This window comes from Myodes glareolus, chromosome 2 (genome assembly GCF_982192425.1).
Source record: "Myodes glareolus chromosome 2, mMyoGla1.1, whole genome shotgun sequence".
In the NCBI taxonomy this organism is placed as follows: Eukaryota; Metazoa; Chordata; class Mammalia; order Rodentia; family Cricetidae; genus Myodes; species Myodes glareolus.
This window is the reverse complement of record NC_142027.1, coordinates 23,653,911-23,675,047: the sequence shown is the minus strand read 5'-3', so window position 1 is coordinate 23,675,047 and position 21,137 is coordinate 23,653,911. Positions and strand designations below refer to the sequence as shown.

The following is a 21,137-nucleotide window of genomic DNA, read 5'->3' as shown; positions in this document are numbered from 1 at the left end:
GGGAGCTTGCTTTGTCTCATCTGCCAGGAGAAAACTGATGTTCCTGAGAGTGTTAATCCTGAGCTGTACGTGCTGTTGTTAGAGGATTCCAGAGTGCAGCCCCAGTTCTTAGGAGCCTGACCTTTAGATGGCTACCAGTCTTTCATTCTGATAAATACATGCATGACTAACCCATTCCAAGTCTATTTTCAGAAATTACCTTTCCCAGGAGATCATAGAGGATGAGACTTCAGCCTATCACTTTGCTATTGGAAATTTGAGGGAAACTCCCTCCACTTATTAAACTTGAGAAATATAGATCAAATTAGGTTTTGTCCACATTCCTTTGGTATGTTATTTTCTTCTTCATAAACTTTCATTTGAGAGAGTAAATAGGATACTTAAACCCTAACTGATGGCCTTTAGGATTTTTCAAGGTGTTTAGTAATGAGTCGATTCTTCAGCAACATACCAACAAGTCCTGTGCTTTGGTAACCACAGTCACTGACTTCATGATGTTTAACTTGAAAATGCTGTTAGTTACTTTTTTTAACCCTCTGGCCAAATACTCAACAAAAACAATGTGGGAGGGCTGGAGAGATGGCTCAGTGGTAAGAGCACTTGCTGTTCTTGCAGAGGACTGGATTTTGGTTCACGGCACCCACATCAGTTGGCCTGCAACCATTGTAACTCCAGTTCTAGCAGGTCTGACCCCCTCTTCTGGCCCCTGCAGGCACTACACTCATGTATGCATCCACACACATGCAAACATATACACATCACACACAAATATACACACCATTTTCCAAAAGATACATAGAGGAGGAAGGATTTATTTTGTCTCATGGTGGGGAGATAATGGTGGAAGGAGCTTGAGACTGCATGATTGGATCTTGTCGAAACAGGCAGCAGAGTTGGGAAAAGTGGGACAGAGTTATGCATACGTCCCTCTTTGTGCAGACTTTTGTCACTCAGCCTAGCTGCCTAGAAAGTTAAACAACTTTAAAGTTAAACAACTTCTCAAACCATTGCTATCACTAATTGTGATATGAATTGTATTCAATTACAGGAGCCCATGAAGAACATTTTATGTCTAAGTCATAGCAAGAATCTATACTTAGTCATACAAACTGAATAACTGCCAAGTTGCAAAATTCCCGATGTGTTTGGGTTTTCATTAAATGAAGCAGGGCATTCAAAACACTTAGCATATTTCTGGACACCTAGTAGATGCTTTGTCAGTGTCAACTGTTATTACTGCAGCTCATTTTATGAGCAGTGTACTACCTAACAGGGGCCTATTGTATCTCGGATGAGTCACTTAAGAGTCCCATCATGGGCACAAAGGCAGCACACTGTAAAGCCGTGTTGCCTTCCCAGCCACCCTCTCCTTAACTTACTGCCACAATGAGATTGAGAGCAGGTTTTGGTTCTTCTTTCTTTTGGCTGTTGATAATTTTACGGTTACTTTGATTACTGTATCGTGTCTTACCTTAACAATTTTAACAGTGATAGCACACTCTTGTTTCCTTTTAATCCACAGCCAGCACAAGATTTTTTAAAATGAACGTAAATACATTTCCACAATGCTCTACTGGCTTTCTACTTAAACCACCAGTCCTTCTGCATCCTGACTGCAGCCGCTATGGAGATGACTTGGTTAACATCTGAGTTTATTATGCTGTCTCAGTGTGCTGTTCTGAGGCTCATATTCCATTTTGCTTTTAATCAGTCTCTTAGGGAATCTAAAGATAAAACCGAGCAAGCCTCCTCATACTTCTTTTCAGCCTTCTGTTACTTCTAAATGAACATTAGCATATTTTGGTTAGCTTTGCTTTCGATGAGCACTGACGTGTGTATGCATGTATGGGAAGAGTTTTATCTTGATGGCATGAGTGTTTCTGCCCTCTGCTGTACTAAGAATTCTTGACATGTTCTTAAGTTTCTCCTAGTTGTGTATCCAATATCCACGTTAAGGAACTATACTTTAAGTATTCACTTTTTACTCTAAAAGCAAAACCTGGAAAAAATTCTCCATTACTCATTTTCTTAAAATTAGAAGTTCATGATTGGATTTTTTTCAAATGAATAGGTAGCTAAGAAAATAGAGAATTGATTTAGCAGTGTAATAGGTTAATAATGAATATCAAATAATGAATATAGTTTTTAAAAATAATTATTGAGATAGAGTATACGGGCAATAAATTTTTACTGTTTAGAGTTGTATTAAAATATATTCAAGTTAAAATGATTTTGTTACAAAATATTCAAGATAAAATTAGATACATTTTGGATGTCAATACTCCAAAATCATTGGATGTTCCCTTCTTGGTATTTGAAGGATAGTAATGGAAACTTGGAGTTAGCAGTGGCTTTCCTCACTGCAAAGAATGCCAAGACCCCTCCACAGGAGGAGACAGCCTATTACCAGACAGCACTTCCAGGCAACGATAGATACATCAGTGTGGGAAGCCAAGCAGATGCAAGTAAGTTTTTCTTCTTAATGTTTTATAGACATACATTGAAATTTTCTTTTGTTGTTGTATTAATTTTACTCATTAAGTAGAAGTGAAACATAAACAAAAAATTAATAGTGACAATTTTATTTAAGTTATATATCCTTTTATGAGTATCTCTTATAGAATACATGACATTGAAATATAAAACAACGGTGAATTATATTAATAAAAAGTCTAGAATCTTAAGTGGATAGTCATTTGCCAATTTCAGCTTTTAGTAGAAGCTGAATACTGCTTTGAGGATATAAATTTATAAGTTTACAGTATTATAAAACTTCCTTTCATCACTCCACATTGAAAATAAATATTTGAGGAGAAGGCTATCATATAATCAAAATCCTCCTTAATCCAAAATGAAAACACACCCCCCCCACACATACCCCCACACAGCCACTCCTTGAGAGAAATGTTTAGAGACACCATAGACTCTCACTTGCACCTTAAGTCAAGATATATGAGAGACTTTGCCCAAGACCCTAGCTTATCATCATCATGGGAATATTCTCATGTACCATTCAGAAGTTTTCACTGTTTACTGATATCCTCATGGCTTAGTTACCGTGAAACAGGTGGTATTACTTAATGTGTATACTTGGCCGTGGTTTTAGTCCTAAGCACCCCAAAATACCAATTAGTATATATAAAACATGAACACTTATATTTATGTGTTATAGATGTGAGACACAAGGTCACTAACATGTTTGAGGAGCATGTATGGTTTCATTCTGTGGCCATGGAAATTAGGAAGAAGTAGGGAGAGCCATTTCCCTTCCCCTTTTCATGCTTGCATGAGGTGCACCTCTTGCTTATGTCAAGTTTAGCAATAACTGAGGCTTTGGGCAGTCTTCCCCTCTAGCCTCGGTTTCTCCTGTTTTTCCTCCTTTCTTTACACTCCGACAATAAAACAGAATGAGCTGAAGTCTCAACACCTGATGCCACCTACCCCCTCAGTTTTTAACTTACTGTTCTTTGGGCCAGAGAGAGTCTCTAACCTTTCCCTCTCCAGTTTAAATTATTTTGGTCTTAAGAGTTAGCTTTGCAGCTGCCTGCTGGAAATCGTTTTCTCTGTCCTCTTGCTTGTCTTTCCAGTATCCAAAGTGTGCTGCTAAGGACTGTCATTTGGAAATCATTTGATTGAACATTGATGCTACTAAATTTGGCATAGAAAAAAAAAACTCCTTCAAGATCAATGAAAGAACATTTTGATGCTGGAAGAAGCTGGGAGAAAGGGAAGGGTTCTAAGTATAGGAAAGATGTGTGTTTGAGAATAGCATCCAGTTCTGTGGTGGAAAAAGGAACTAATTACATAGTTGTTTTTTTTTTGTTTTTTTTTTTGTTTTTTTGAGAAAAGCAAAGGATAGTTTTTACTGAAGCCAACTATAGATGGAAATTGGCAAATAGTCCAGCCTTGAGCACTAGTTGGAGATATAAGATTTTAGAAGGGCACGTGGGAGCTCTTGTTGTTAATGTTATGTTTATGACACAAAGATCAATGAACAGAGGGAGAAAAATGGAATTGTCAGACTGTCCTAATAGAAGGCTTATTTGCTGTTTAAAGGAGAAAATATTGCTTAAGGTAGATGATAGCACCTGTTCAAAGACTTTCAGTGAGGATCAGTGAAAATGCTAGTGGTCACTGATGGTGACATGAATAGGTTCACTTAGAGAGAACACAATTCACATTCAGAAGGCCATGACTTATGATAACCACCCCCATGTGTATAACCACACACACACACACACACACACACACACACACACACACATACACACATCACTTTACTTTTCATTTGGCATAATGGCTTGGTAATTGGAGTTTTAGTTTATATCTCAGCTGATGGTCATTTTGAGTGCCCTGTTCACTGCTGTGGCTTCATTGTTAATGTGCTCCTCTAAGTTGGAGGCTCACTGTGTAGTGTGTCCATTGCATAGACCCACATAGATCCCTGAGACACAGATCTGTTAAAATTTAATGAGTACTTATATGATGACCCTCTTGGTTACACTTCAGTGTCATTACTTTTGGTAGTAGCGTTTGTGTCTTGTCTTGCAAAGTTATTGGAGGGAGAGCAGTTGTTAGGAACCAGTTTGATTCAGCAAACCTAGCAAGTCTCAGAACTGAGGAAAGAGAGGCACATTCAGCAGATTATTGCAAAGTACTTTTGAGTGTGCAGGTATTGTTGAGAAATGAAACAATTTTTGTGTGTTTTCAGTTTTTAGGGATTGGAAGCTTGTACGTGGAAGGAAAGATTGAAAATTGTTACAAGTGAGTGTCAGGCAAGTGAAGACTTGCCTGAGTCCAGTGGAAAATGCAATGACGGAGGTCTCAGGGCAGAATGTCTCAGGGATAGATGTGAAGGAAATGCTTCACTTTTGAGTACTTTTATTTGAAGTACATTGGTATTTGAAACTCTATAATAGTTTGTTTCAGATACTGAAAAGTTTTATTTTCTGTAAATTATTACTCTTATTTCTTTTCTTCATCCAGAACTTGAGGGTAAATAAAATCATGGTCCCAGTCGATCACATGCTGGTTTCAATGCTGGCAAAAAAATCTATCCTCTGAACTGAAAAACTCATAATAAATATGCTACTGCATTTATGTAAGCTGACAAATAACTATTTGTACTTGAATGTCTCTTTTAGAGAAAAAGAGACCATAATGTTTTCCACTTGATTTGAAGAACATTTATATTTGTGCCCCTTTCTGTAATATTGAAGAACTAATTATCTTTTCAATACTTTTAATAGGAAAGCCATTTCATATTCTAGTTTGGCTTTTACTTTTGAGAGAAAAGTTACAGTAATTTGAAGAAAACTTGTATCCGGAACTTCAGTTTCTGTACTGGGTGACTCTTCATAATCTTTACTATAATTTAATACTCTGTTATATTCTGGAAAAAGGCTCAAATTTTTGCTGTATATTTAACCTTTTCATAACTTGTATGATCCAGACAATGTTAAATAACAAATTTTCAAAAAGTGCCTCATGCTCCTAACTTAGGTTAGGAATGAAACTCTATGAGATCTTTTCAGAAAAAAAAAGAAAAGAAAAAGAAATGAGTGTTAGTCAAAACTCTTTCTGCACAAGGATGGGGACGTGTGCTTAAACTCCTGAATCCACATAGAAAACCTCTGTGTAGGGCGGTGCTTGCTGCTACACAGTGAACAAGAGGTTCACTGATCCTTGCTGGTTTCCAGGCTAGTTTAATGATAGAACCTGTCTCCAGGGAATACTGTGGGATGTAATTGGACAGGATGCTGACATGAGTCCCTGACATTCTGCACATACATCAGCCCCTGCCACATACACAATTAAAGTGGGCTAGTTTACAATGCATGGTATTGGCTATCATAATTGTAATTGAAAGCGGAAACAATGATATTTTTGGGTCTTGGCACACACAGTGTCTTAGCCATGACTATACAAAAGAGTTTGCCCAATATTAAATTTAATAGTATTATTTTATACCACTAGTATTAAATTGTTTTAAACTTTTTTAAAACAGGACAAAAACAGTATATGTCCACCAGAGCAAGATGCACCCCAATTGAGCAATCAAAATATGGATCAAAAGATAAGAGGGATTTGGGTAGGTAATCATAACATAGAAAGTAATACAGCATTATTAAGCTTTAGAGAAACTGGTATAATACATTAGCATGAGTGCTAATTAAGTAGTAGGCTCTTCAAACATTTGAATTGCTGTTGGTACCTAGGCTCCATACAACCTGAATGGCATTCAAAACGAGAAAACCCTTGAGGTTCCCTTCTAGAATCTAGATCATGGGTGGGCTGCTTGACCAGGTAATTTAGCGTCCAGATGATGATGGGTGCAGCTTCTGTCCTCCTGTCTGAGGAGTTATCGACAGACTCCTTCCTCTTTCCATTCCTCACACTTTTTGAAACTTACTTTAGGTAGAAAAAGAAATTCAATGAAAGTTACAACTCTGTCTAGAAATTTCTATTACACGAAACTGTTTTGGTCATTCACAACACATAAAGTTAAGCTCAGAAATAGGTTAGACCAGGGTGGTGGTGTGCAGCTGATTGGATATGTTAAGACACTTCAAGCCGATAAGGAATATCCTAGTAGACGTGGACTATGGAATGGCCTGGATAACTTTTTAAATTTATTTCATTCTTTTTCAAGTGGAGCTTTTATTTCTGAGGCTGGTGTTGTACTCAAGGCCTATTTCTCTTTCCGTGATGAAAATTTTCTGAGTTTTAGGAGAGAAGGCTGGCCATGGGCTGTCACTGTTTTCATAGTTGTGGACTAACATGGAATATTAACTTCAGTTTCTTCACCTTCCAAGATGGAAGACACAGAAAACAAGTGACAATTTTTGATTGACTTCTCAAGTACTTTTCAATTTCTTCCTTTGGATGCTACCATTATAAGTTTAGTAGCTGTTCTTAAAATCAGAATTATATTTTTAACTAAGCAGTTCAGTATTGTTGCCAGTAATCAAAATTAAAGTTAAATAATGTTGAAATTTGTAGCTCCTATCACAGAAAGTCTTGTTCATACATTACAGTTTTAGAGACTGTGTGTTCAGCAGTCAGAAAAACAGAATAGTAGGATTATTATGTGAAAACCAATAAATCAGAATAGGGAAGAAGTGGATGGAGAGTGGAGAAGGCACTTTACCTATGTATATCTGTTTAAAATGTAGTGCCTTATCTGTTCTCTTTGTAGAAATTGGAAACACATACTCACATCTTATTATTGTCTTTATACATAGCCCACTTTTGAAATTTATGTTTCATATTTGGGTATTATTTTTCAGTTGTTTTGGTTTAGAAGTATTGATTTTTAATGATTTTAGGGAGCTTTTTAAGCCATTGAAAGATACAGTCTGTTTTGTTTAGGAATAACAATGAAGAATAATACTGCTGAGTTCTCAGAAGTACAGAGAAAACCATGTGTTGGGTCAAGGTGGTGCCGTGGGTGTGGCTGTGGCTGGGAATAGGAATGACTATTTTAGGTCCTGTCCTTAGAGAATGCTTTTTGGGTGAGGTCACGTTTGAACAAATACCTGAGGGGAAGTGAGGAAGGAATCACAGGACTATGTGAGAGAAATGAGCCACAGCCTGGCCTGAGGCTGAATTGCAGTGCCTGCTGAGACAACAGTGAGACCAGCAGTCTCTGAGGCTGAGTTGTAAGGCTCAGCAGAGTCCTCATTTCTGATCTGTGTTTCCTATGTGAGCTCCCATCCTTCACTTCCTAGGTTGCTTTTCTCTTCAAACAAGCCATGCTGTGTTTAGTTCTGGTTTGACATTCTAACTTGTTACTTCAACACTGTCTTGTCCTGGTATGTGTTCTTCCTCCAACTGTCCATCTATCATATCTGTTTAGTGTCTTTGACTTGTTCTCACAGTGATCTTCAGGGAGAATAGATAGCAAAGAAGTTTCCGGTGTTTCCCCAAAGTCTTGCCATGGTGCAGATACATGTATATAGTATACTGGTATATGGATTGAAATTTCTACCAAGGCTATTTTGATATTAAATTTACTTCTGCAATTACCAATTGTTTATAGCCAAGTTAATTCTCAGCTCTCTTTAATAAACAAACAGAAAATGTTAGTTTTCATCATACAACTGATAACTCTATGCATCTAATGTATTCATTGTTTTGCCAATCCCCGGAAAAGGAATTCAGCAAGGCCCAAAACTGGATTTTTCAGCTGATCTTCAGTACATGCCAGAATCCCAAAGCAGACTTTAATACCATTGAAGGAATGGACTTGCTAGCAAGAGCAAGCAGGCACAGAGAGCAAGCTTCCCTTTCCATGTCCCTTATAGGCTGCTAGCAAAAGGTGGATCCCAGATTAAAGGTGGATCTAGATTAAAAGTGTGTCTTTCCACTTCAAATCTTCAAATTCAGAAAAACGTCCTCACAGGTCTACCCAGCCATGGTGGTTTTACTTAATTCCAGATGTAGTCAAGCTGACAACCAACAATAGCTATCAGAAAGAGAAAATTAACTACTCATGAATTACAAAAAAGAAAATTCTCATCTAGCCATTATTAAAATTATATTTTACTTACTAATTTGTTAAGTTAAATGATACTTAAAATCTAAATAATTTGGTATGTGAGAGGGTCATAAAAGTCTCTTTTCATGATGGCCACATTGTTCTCAAACTATGTCAGAAGAAAAGCAGTTTTATAGAGAAATGGGAACACTATGAAGAAAATTGTAATTACAGTAGCTTTATAGATAAGGAGACCTTTTCCTTTGCTGGAAGAATGTGTCAGTCAAGAACTGATAGCATCTGGTCTCAGCTAACCTTTTCCATAATTAAAATGTACTGCTGCCCAATACCAGGAGAGGCAGGTTCCAGTTCCCATCTGCATTACAGTTGTACCTAGCTGCCCACCTCCTAGGAGATTAGAGATGTGGAGAGAGAGAGACGAGCAGGAACAACTGAGTGTGGTCATTTCTAGCCACAGACAGGTTAGCCTTTTATACCAGCAGAAGAACAAGTATCTTCTGTTTGTAATGCCATCAGGGAAAGGCAGATGATTTGAATTGTGGTCTAGATGGGATCAGAAAGCAGGACGCACAGGGTTGGGTCCCAGTGGGGAGGACAAGCCGTCCGACCAGAACTGCTGCTCTGCTGTCATGTCCTGGCCTCGTCATAGGAATGACTGGCACAGAGGGTTGTAGCAATGTTCCTTGACATTTGTCTTCTGTTGGTCAGGTGATTGTGACTTATCTTTTACCAACTTGATTATAAAAACCAGATTACAAGAGCTCCAGTCTTTTGCAGCCAGAAGTCTTGTGGAACATGTTCATATTTAATAACGTGGCACACTTTTGATCTTCGGGCTCCTTTAAACTCACAAATTTATGATGGACTTCAAAGAACTTTCATTGATATGAAATACTTTCTGAGTTAATTCTAATTCAGGAGCTGTTTAAAACATTTTTAAAATTCAGAGAAGCTTAGAAAACTAATTGTTAGTTAAAATAGCAACCTATTCTGTGGGCTAAATATTTTAGTATAGAATGTATTTCTGAAACAAAATAGCAAAAGGGTACACCCTTTACGCTGCTGCATGTCTCTCCTATCTATGGTATTAGAAAAGAGCTGGGATCTCAGATCTGTGTTGGAGGGTTTGCATTCTGTTAGAATAAGTTGCTTTGGTTCTGTTTTGTGAAGAAAATCTAGCTTCATACAGATGTTTATTTAGCAAAGGAAGGAATGTTTTAACTGATTATTCAAATAATAATGATTATTCTTTTTAATATACCAAAACTCAACACTTCTTAATTTCCTAAGGCTGAGTTACTGTGTGAATCCATAGTCGCACCGGTGTTGCACTGGGTGGTGGCTATTAATTGCCTTTTATACAGTGCTGTTATATAGTAAAATCTACCAATGTTTTGCTGTTTGAATTGATCTGTTACCCTTACATGATTCTGTAAAACTATGTTGATAGTTGTAGTTCCATCTATATTATGAAAGAGTAATATGCTAATGTATCACATTTGTTGGCAGCATATGAACTGGTTCTACCAGAAAAGCCTTTACATCCTAAGAAACTATCAGGATCATAGTAGTTGAAACATAATTTTTTCAAAATTCTGAGCTTGGATGGAATTCTCTATCAGTCATTAACAGAAGTTGCTCTGCAACTACTGATAAAATTGAAGTTTGGGTGTTCATTCTTTGTAGTATGTCATTTGTTCTTTCAAACAAAATATGAGAAATACTAAATTTGCAACCCCATCATTGGACTAGTATTTATAGCAGACTTTGCCACGTAGAAACTGTGCATTATTAGTCAGTAACAACTTTAAAACCTTGTAAATCAAGATTCAATTTCTTGTTAAATTTAGTTTTTTTGATCAAAGTTATAATTCTTAAGGTAAACTGAATTTTTTAAAAGTATTGTGTTTATTTCTAAGTAATAACAGAAATTCACCTTGGTACTAGTGTCTTGATCAGCATTAGCAGGGTAAATATTAACAGCAGCAGAGGGTATCACATATCCATATTATTGTGATTATATTCTCTACCTTCTGAAATTCTCATCCCTTCATTAAGGGATCAATAGATCACTTAAAAAAACTGATTGTGCGGCAAAATACATGGGGTTTAAGAAGTAAAAGTCTATGGAATGGCTTTGAGTTTCTCTGCTCTTAGGGATGGAGAGGGAGGAGGAGGGGGAGTGGGAAGGTGTTGGGAGGAGGGGCGGAAATGGAAACTTTCATAATTTAACTTTGAAAAAAAAAAGAAGTAAAAGTCTTAGACCTGGAGCCTGTTTACCATTCTTTATTTTTACACTGTTATTAGCATCTCAGCATTTGTGGGATAGGAGAAAATATACCATCCTTGCTTATTGTTTGCTTTTGTGTGAACTCCAATTCATGGATCCTGAAAGAGTGTACAAGTAAAGAGTATAATTAGTTGTTATTTCTAAGTGAGTTTCTAGGCAGTCAGACATGAAACATCAACTATCCTTGGTAATTTCAGAGAAGGCATTTAATCCAAGGGATTAAGCAATTGCAGACCTCTTTGCAGGGAATTGAGGGAGGGCCCTTCAGCTCAGTCTTCTAGTGACTGCAGATCTGACCACCACAGTGCTTCAGTCCTCTGCCGCACCAGGAAGACAGCCAGTAGGGCTGCTCTGAGCAACTGTGTACTTCTGAAGTAACTTTGGCTTAGGGGATAGGAACCTCGATAGGTAACCTCCACTTGACTCTGCCTGGATGTTGGAATGCTAATAGAGTGCTGTTTTTGCTCTGTGGGTGCCATCCTTGCAGCTGAACATTGGTAGAACAACTTCTACATGTCCACTAAGGACACTGGGAAAAGCAGAAGCAGTAGGATCATGGCTGCTCCCTTGCTTCTACCATCAAAGTCTCCATTTAGTGATGGTATTGATGAGTTCCAGATCTTACTTGTTACTTTTCTTGCAAGTAAATGTGAAAGATTTGTTTGTTTTGTGATGAAAACAGAATAAAAGATGTGGGAATGGAATCCAAGGACTAATTGATCCTGTTCCTAGAGCTTGGCTTTCTGCTTTTCTGGGATTTTTCTAAAGTTTATATCCTCTCCCATCATTGTTCAGGTTGTGTTTTAATTACTGAGAGGACTCTTGTTTCATGCTGCCTAGAACTAGTCTCTTTTCTGTTACTGAATTTGGACTAGGTAGCTCTGCCCTCCTTACAGCTCCACCCTCTTCTAGCTCTGTCTTCATATAGCTCCTCCCTCTTCTAGCTCTATCTTCATATAGCTCCACCCTTTCTAGTTCTATCTTCACATAGCTCCTCCCTCTTCTAGCTCTGTCTTCATATAGCTCCTCCCTCTTCTAGCTCTATCTTCATATAGCTCCTCCCTCTTCTAGCTCTATCTTCACATAGCTCCTCCCTCTTCTAGTTCTATCTTCATATAGCTCCACCCTCTTCTAGCTCTATCTTCATATAGCTCCACCCTCTTCTAGCTCTATCTTCATATAGCTCCACCCTCTTCTAGCTCTATCTTCATATAGCTCCACCCTCTTCTAGCTCTATCTTCATATAGCTCTACCCTCTTCTAGCTCTATCTTCATATAGCTCCTTCCTCTTCTAGCCCTATATTCATATAGCTCTACCTTTCTTTTGCTCCACCTACCTTATAGCTCTGCCCTCTTTTAGCTGTACCTTCCTTATGGCTCCACCCTCTTTTGCTGTGTCTGAGGATAGATATCTTGTAGCTAGCCTTGTGGAACCTTGTACTTGGTGGCAAGTGAGGTATTCCATCATATCAGCTATTCTACTCAGTGACTATGTACTATATGTTTGGCCTATTTTCCAAACATGATTGAAACAAAGCTTACTATATTTTTATAGGGTTTTATTGTATTTGACATTAAAAAACCCTTTCTACGACAACTATTTCTAATATTTTAATAGTTGTTAATTGCTACTATTGGGGGGAAAAGTGAAGATAACAATAAATATAGACTTTTGCAGTTATTAGTATGCATTACTGTTTCCTCAACACATATATTTTTAATTCAGTAACAAAATTAAGGCAGCTTTTCCCATATTTCGCCCTTTTTCTCGTGTAATATTTAGTTATTTCAAAGAAAATCAATACATTTTAAACATACTTAAAATTTAAGGTACACGAATATAAATTATGTGCAAAACATGAAGATAGTTCCAATTCTATATTTTATTAGACTGATTCCTTTCATTTCTTAAATTGTAATAATAGCATTCATAAGCAACAACTCCTCTATCAAGGAAATTGACCAACATACATTGCAGAACTGCATTAAGCATGTTTTACCGATGGTGGTAATAGTTGTGGGTTTTATTCATTGAATACAGAAGTAGAACTCATAGTGTTCAATGAAATGGATCAAGTGTGTTTGTTTGCGTACCTCTGTGTAAATGAAAATCTTATTTTCAATGAAAAGAAAGGCATATGTCCTAAATTAATCACATGGTACAGAAGAGAAAAACAAAAAGTGACAGCTCCTTGCATCTCCTTTCCTACTTTTCACTAGAAGTAAAAACTATCAACAATGTGACACACACACACATGCACACACGCACACACACACACACGCACACACACACAAAAGCCCCCTACTCTGTGGTCAGTTAGTGTGATATTTACACATCAGAGAGCACCAATGTAAGTGTTTGGCAGTGGTTGTTTTGCGTTTTATTGATAAACATATTCCTAGTAGGCTTTCTGCTATTAGCTTTTTAATAAGATGTTACACAGTAAATATTGTTACACAGTAAATAAATATCAAGAATTTTCTTCTTTTCACTACTTTAGGTTTTTGTAGAAGAAACTATTTAGTTACTAAGGATAGTTTATGATAACCATGTTTGGATTGTTAAAGATATAGTCATGCTTATAAAATAGAGGATTAACTTGGTCCTGGGTTTTGGTTTGTCAAGGGTTATTGGGTATGCAATACAGTCTCTGTGGTGGGAGTTCACTTTCATTTGTTTGCCTGAATTCTGAGGAAGCTAGTTTTGCTTTTCAGATGTGATTGATCTCACTGGAGATGACAAAGATGATCTTCAGAGGGCGATTGCTTTGAGCTTGGCTGAATCAAATAGGGCATTCAGGGAGACTGGAATAAGCGATGAAGAACAAGCCATCAGCAGGTAAGAGTGGAGACCAGCATGCGTGTGGGAATCCGTCTGTACTCCACAGGGAAAAGACAGACATAAATTTTAAGAGCATTGAGATATACTTCATTTTAAAAAAAAAAATCAGAACAGAATAGTGACAGCAGCTGTCATTCACACACGCTATGCTTGCCAATCACTGCTGACTCACAGAAACAATGCACACCACAATCTTAAATTATATATAATTATCCCCATTTTATAAATACTTGTTCACACAATATAATCTTTTTATATGGCCTAATAACTAAACAAGAAGTAAGTTTCAGAGTCAGATGTGTCTAAACACTGAAAATGTCAGATTCACTAGTACAACTGTCCCTGTGTGTGTGAATGCCAGAACAACAGTGTAGGCTTGGGTGGAGTTCTGCCGTTTACTTGCTCTGTGACCTTGTGAAAGTGCTTTCACTTCACTTTATAAGGGAACCATCCTAGGTAAACTGGTGTAAGGGGTGTAACAACCTGAAGAAATACTAAGATGGTTTTCATGCAAGCACAAAATTTAAAATAGAAATGTGTATTACACCAAAAAAGAATCAATAATATGTGCATTTTTTACATTTTATGTAATCAAACTTCATATTTAAAGTTTTACATCTTTTAAATTTTTTTAAATTATGGAACTCATAATTTTGTCACAAATTTGTTCTTTAATTTTTGTTTCTTTTTTGTTCTTTTTGAATCTACTGTTCAGTTCACCTTTAGCAGTTTATCACAGGATTCAAGTTTGTGGTTTTTTTTTTTTTCCTTTGTTTTTTTGTAATAAGCCAAAGGTAAATGTTTTTTACTTCAATTGGATATTCAATGTGCAGTGGGTGGGATCAGGGGTTCTCATGCTTTCATGTAAATGGAGACTGCACTTTCATTTCTTGACCATCCAGATCCGAATAATCACACAGAAACTATATTAATTACAACACTGTTTCTTTAAATCTGTGTATTACCATTAGGCTGTGGCTTACCTGTAAGATTCTGGAGTCTTTATCCTTTGATAGCTACATGGTGTCCCCTGACTCTGCCTTCTTTCTCCTTGTATTCAGTTTAGTTTTCCCGCCTACTTATATTCTGCTCTGCCATAGGCCAAAGGAGCTTCTTTATAAGCCAATGGTAATAAAACATATTCACAACATACAGAGGGAAATCTCACATCGCTTTCATGTTTTCTGCATCGGTTCTCCTACACGTATACCTTCAGTGCATCGGTTCTCCTACACGTATAGCTTCAGTGCATCGGCTCTCCTACACATGCACCTTCAGTGCCAGCTCTACTGTGTTCCCCACGCATAATGTAGTGGCCACTCTGCCAAGTGCTGCAGTTGGTGAGGGACACGGACAGCTCTTCAGCTCTTATGACCTCAGGACCAGCTCTCCCACCTTTGGGAGGGGTGTGGGGTGGAGGAGGCCACTGCCATGTTCCTAATGGCATCTGTTTGCCACTTGAGGAATGTCTGGATCGCATATTACTTCCCAGAACATGTTACCTCGATAACAAATCCTGTATGCTCACCTACAGTAAGAAGTTGCTTAGTGTGTTCTATAATAGTGTAAATCTTTTTTCAACACTGTATTTTCATTTCTTAAGAGTTCTTGAAGCCAGCATAGCAGAGAATAAAGCATGTTTGAAGAGAACACCTACAGAAGTTTGGAGGGATTCTCGAAATCCTTATGATAGAAAAAGACAAGATAAAGCTCCAGTTGGGCTGAAGAATGTCGGCAACACTTGCTGGTTTAGCGCTGTTATTCAGGTAAGGGTCGAGATTCAGCTCTTAATCAGCAGGCCTGAGGAGCAGTGCTGTGTGCCGTGCTGTTTCTTGCCTATTTGTAGTAGAAGTTCAGGAAGGATTCATGTATGTGGTATAAAGTGGCTTGACATCAGAATCTCCTAGCCCTTTTTGTCTTTAATTACCAGTGTGACCTTTTTGTCCTCTGTTTTTTATTGTAGATGGGTTCTTGCTGTATAGCCCAAACTAGCTTAAAACTTAGAATTTGCTGCTTCAGCTTCTGAGGGCCAGGATTATAGATGGAGATATCACATACAGTTAATTAAAAGTGGCATTGTTTTCAAACAGAGTCTCTTTTTAAAAGCAAGCTTAATTTTCGAACAAGTTCTTGCTAGGTAGCTCAATTGACCTGTCTCCTGAGTGTTACAGGCATGTAACACAATGCCTAGTTCCACTATGAAGCTTTCAATAAAACACAGGTTAATACCTTCCATTTACATAAGCTTAATTTCTCTTGCTTCTTTGCCGTTAGTAATCACTTCTATTTTATTGATTCCTGAAGTGGTAGAAAGAAGATAGTTTGTGGATATTTCTCTAAAAATTTAGAGAATAATTGTAACCAAGGTAAGAAATTAGAATTAACTTTTCTGTGTTTTAGATCAGGTTATTTATATATAAGGAAAACATTTATAAAATATGATATTATATTCACAGTTGCATGTTGATTATTTAAGAGGCATTTTGTTTGAGGCTGGTGTTGATGCATAGATAAATCACAGTACATATATTAGAGTGCTTGAAAGAATAAATATTGATAATTCAAAATCAACACATTTTATTTTTACCTTAGAAAATCTTTGTAAAATGTTTTGTTAGCTTCCCCAAAATAGGAAACTTTGTAAATATACATAACCACTATCTTCTCAACTAGAAATGATATTTTTGATAATATATTTATTATAATCTCTGAAGTTTAGCTTTTTATACAATAATGACAATTGTCAGTTCATTTTCATTCTGTTTATATGAATAATCACATTTCAAAACTTAAATTAAGCATTCTATAAATATTTTGTGTTTTTTCATAAGACAGTTAAAATGTGGCTTAATTGTGTATTGTTCTTAATAAGGACTTAAAAGTCACTGGGCGTATGTGCCATTTGTTTTTATGCTCAACAAGACTCCTTTGTAGCTTTCTGAGTCTTATATTTTTATGTTGGCTTTGGCAGAGTGACATATATATTTCATATGTTTTCTGTCAGATGTTGTCATTGTCTGTGATTTTAATGTTTTGCTGTGTAGTTAGGTCTTAAGCCCCACCTCTTGCTTTGTAGCACATGGGCCATATAAGTAGATTTCCTTTGGTTTTCTGGACTTGCCTCGTTCTTACTATGTTATGATAGACACTACTAAGTAAGATGGCTCATTACTTGGTTCATAAAACCTTAAGAGCCTGAGAAATATCTGGATTACCATGAATATGTACCCATTCTTTGACAGTAGTTTTCATTGTAAATTTGTTACTCACTTTTGTGCCCAAAGCAATATATAGCAATTATTTGATACTTGGGAGTGCTGTAGGCATTACAGTGGTGTCTTAGGTTGTTTCTCTTCTCTTGTTCATTAGTGAGGTTCCATTCATGGCATAATTTAAACAGCTTGACCTGTAAGAAGCAGATGTGAACTGTGAGCCGAGTGTTCCTGAATATGCCAGGCTGCCTTTCTCCAGCACTGTGTGGACAATAATGCTTCTCCTTTGCCAGGCTTTTCATGGGGAAGTTCACGCAGAGGAAGTCCTGCACACAGCCAGTGCATGATAGCTAGATAAGAGCTCTTCAGTCTCCTGACAGTGTTCACAGGAAATTCCCACTTGAAGTGATAAATTATTATTAACAGACACACGGAAACTGTTTGTTAATAAGTTCTTTTACCAACTCAACTTTAATGTGAGGGAGTAACTATCCACTTATCCAAAGACTACTAGGTAACCAAGCGTGTTTGTGTGTGTATGTGTATGTGAAAGGAACATACCAGAAAAACCTATGATGTATTCTTCCTTAATGGAAAGTAATAATTGTATTAGTTTAAAATTTATTATTCTATGACAACAAATTTAGCTACTGAAAAACATTTGACTTCTCTAGCAGAAATCTAAATATCCATAATAAATCATCTTCCCCCTTTAGAAGTTTGGGTTATCACAACCTAATAAAAGAAGTGACTTTTAGGGAAGATCTGAACCTCCATACTATGGAATTCTGTGGAAGGAGACGTGTTCACTCGTGGTCAGCTGTGTGTACTGTCTCTCCCATGTTCACTGTCATTTCAGGGAGCTATTATTTTACATTTAGTTACTAAGTTTATTTCTTTTTCCTTTTCGGGCATCACTTAATTCTCAGGTGTGAGCCGAGATGTTACTGCTTACTTAGAAAGGGAGCCTTTCACCTAAAGTTGCCTCCATTAGCACCAAAGTTTTTTTTTGGAATTTCAGAGTTAGTTGGAATTCCTTCAAACTGAGAGGAATGCTCTGCGCAGTTTCAGTCCCAGACTCTCCCAGGGGCGGAGCTCACTCAGCTCACAGTTAAGGTGAAGCAGTATGAAGGTCAATGGGTCATCTCCTCAGAGCTGCAGACAGCAGCAGAGCTTCTCAGCAAACAGGCGCTCTAAAGTGCTGGGAAAGTGAACTGGACTTCAAGAATCCCTTATTTCAAAAATCTTGATAAAGTGGAGGAAGAGGTCTCTTCCATACCCAAACCAGAGGAAATTCTTGCTGTTCAGAAACAAGGAAGATATTCCAGGGGGAGTTCAAAGCCTGGTAGTGGGATTCTCATTCTTCTTTGACAATTTTCTCTTAAAATTCATCACAAAAGTGGCTCAGATTCCCCCCTTAAACTCTATTCCATTTCTACAATTCATATCTCGAGCATTCTTCCTCGACCACTGCACTGAGGAGGTGACTTTGCAGTCACCATTTCTCAAGGTCAAGGTCACCTCTCCCCCCCCCCCCCCCCCCCCCCCCGCAAGACAGTACAGCAGCATTGCTAATCTTTTTCATCTGGCAATGCTCCAGCGAGTCCTGTGTCAGTCTTCAGTGGTGTTTGTCAAGAGATGTATGATGTTTGATGATTTCCCGTCTTGATGTTTCACAGATTCGAAAGCTCTGCTTTTCTGTATTCCTTTTCCTTGTTTGATTTCCCTACTCCCACTACTGTGCTCAAACCCTTTCACTTGATTTAGCTCTGCCTTTAAAATGCTGTCTTTCTGCTTAGATTCTCACTTGCAGCTTTAGCTGTATCTCTTCTGATTTATACTCCTCCTTTCATCCTTTTAATCTGCAATCAGATGATGATAATTCTCATGAAAAAGAGACTGCTTATTTTAGCTGTGCTTTCCTCTTTGTCCTCTAGTGTTGCTCATGCCATGGTCTTCTGTACGTATTTATTAAATGTGTGAATAAATGAGTTGGGCCATTGGCAAGATCCCTTCTCAGAGGAACAAGAATAATAAGTACGGGAAAATGAGTTATTTTATCTGCTCATAATGTTTAATTAAGAAAATCTTTACTGGATGTGGTGGCACACACAGGAGACAGAGGCATGTGGATTTCACTGAGTTCAAGTCCAGCCTGACTTAAGGCCAGCCAGGGCTGTGCAGTAGGATGCTGTTACAAATCACAAACAAACAAGAAACAAAGAAAAGAGAAGGGGTTATACATAAGTCATTACAGGTCGCTTTTTCATAGTTTCTATTAGAAGTTACTTTTCATTGTTTGTACTTAGCTTTCCCGTCCTCCTATTTGTTTGACTTTTTTTTAAAGAAAAATGGTGAGCCAGATTTACCAAAAGTTATCTGCTTTTAATTTTATTTACTATTATTGTTATATTGTTATTTTTATTTGGTTTTACAAGACAGCGTTTCTCTGTAACAGCCCTGACTGTCCTGGAACTCACTTTGGTAGACCAGGCTAACCTTTAGTTCACAGAAATTCTCCTGCCTCTGCTTTCCCAGTGCTGGGATTAAAGGTACACTACAAATGCCCATTTATATTAAAAAAAAATAAGTTGATCATTGATTTGTGATCCTGCTTTTATGTCCTATAAAGTAAGCAAATTTATATATCATAAAATCAATACATTATTGTTGCTTGTGTCACTTTATATACTGTACAAAATATGACTCAAGGAAGAAGTATAGTTACACTGTCAAACTTGTAAAAATAGTTACAAGTGTATAAAATATAAGGAGTATCTTGCAAAGATGCTCAGATGAATTTATATCTATTAAGTATGTGTTTTAGTATGTAATATTGTATATTTCATTTTGAACAAATGTTATGATGATAGTGGATTACAAAGTATCCCTTTTAGCAAACAGTCAAGGCCATCATGAGTGACTTGTAATTGAGCTCAGTGGTAGAGGAAGTTCAAGGCCTTGTTTCAATTTCCAGAAGCTAAGACACCACCAACAAGAAAGGGTTTCTTGAGTGTTTATCTTACTGTGGACTTTGCATTATTTCATTTTTACAATTATACATTTGTCTCCTATTGTGTTTTCTTGGGTATCAAGAGAATATGTAATATTTTGTGTCTTTGTCACCTATCATCTGATGAATACATTGATTTGTACTCAATTTTTGTTGGTAAATAATTTAAAATAGAAGACATCTAAAAACCTCTTCACTGTATTTTATCTATTTTAAGAAAATTTCTTGTTAATGACATAGTAACCTAAACAGATTTTAATAATCTAATACTCTGTATGCTTTAAAAAATGTCCTTGTATAATTTTGTACTTTGCATGTAGGATAAATGTTAGTTAGGAAGAAATAATATATTGGTATTGGATATAGCATACTAGCCAAGGCAATTGCCTTGCATGCACAAGGCCTTGGGTTCAATTACCTCCAACCCCCATTTAAAAATATTTTTAAAATGAGAATACTATTTTAAAACATAAGAAGTAGGCGGTTCTCAGGGAGAAAATAGGCATTCTTTTGATAATTGCCACAATTCCTTATGTAACTAGTAGAATTGTCAAGAATGAGTCTTGGTAACAGTGATAGTCACAATTCCATTGACAGAAATTTCACTTAGATTTCTTAAATTTTTATTTTTCAGTCATTATTCAACCTTTTGGAATTTAGAAGATTAGTTCTGAATTACAAGCCTCCATCAAACGCTCAAGATTTACCCCGAAACCAAAAGGTAAAAGTATAAAAGATTTTAAAAGTCGAGTACTTTGTCTTTATAGTCTTTTTTGTTTTAAAGAATTTTGAAAGCAGTTACTTCGTCAAACCTTAAACTGTTCAAAATTTAATGTTATGACATTAGTTTCTATTGCAGTAACTTCCTTCCTCTTTTCTATACATCATAAATGTGAATTTTCTTCGTCTATGTGTCACAATAGCATACCAGTTCCATGTGGCCAGTGAGTGACCCCTCACTCATAGAAACTACAATCCTTCTGCAGGCTGCATGTTACAATTTAAGGCCTTTTCTTAACTGATGCCTTAAAACTATTGTCAGTCTCAGCATTTCTTTCCTCTTGATCATCAGGAAGAATCCCTTTTAACTCAGTTATGTGCTGTGTTCCAGGGCAAACCTATTCCGTCTGTGTTGGAAGTTAGTGGTAGGCAGTTTGAGGTTGATGAGAGCAGATTTATGGTCCCTAAAGCACATTACATTTCTTTCTGAATTTCCCTTACTGTAGTGTAGACAGTGATTGTAACTATTTCCTAGAGATGCTGAGGAGATTAAATACGAT

General features: G+C 37.0%; 1 protein-coding gene across 5 annotated transcripts in view; it reads left to right on the top strand.

Annotated features, from left to right (window-relative positions):
* Nucleotides 1-21,137, top strand: part of Usp25 (ubiquitin specific peptidase 25) — a 105,314-nt gene that overhangs the window by 24,378 nt on the left and 59,799 nt on the right. For 3 of the 5 annotated variants that reach the window (XM_085685705.2, XM_085685710.2, XM_085685706.2), the window contains exons 3-7: nt 2,321-2,465; nt 6,008-6,091; nt 13,506-13,629; nt 15,236-15,398; nt 20,492-20,578. In XM_085685705.2, coding sequence (XP_085541831.2) covers nt 2,321-2,465; nt 6,008-6,091; nt 13,506-13,629; nt 15,236-15,398; nt 20,492-20,578 — 603 coding nt within the window. The remainder of the gene's footprint in view (nt 1-2,320; nt 2,466-6,007; nt 6,092-13,505; nt 13,630-15,235; nt 15,399-20,491; nt 20,579-21,137) is intronic. The other 2 variants (XM_085685707.2, XM_085685711.2) reach the window with 1 other exon arrangement.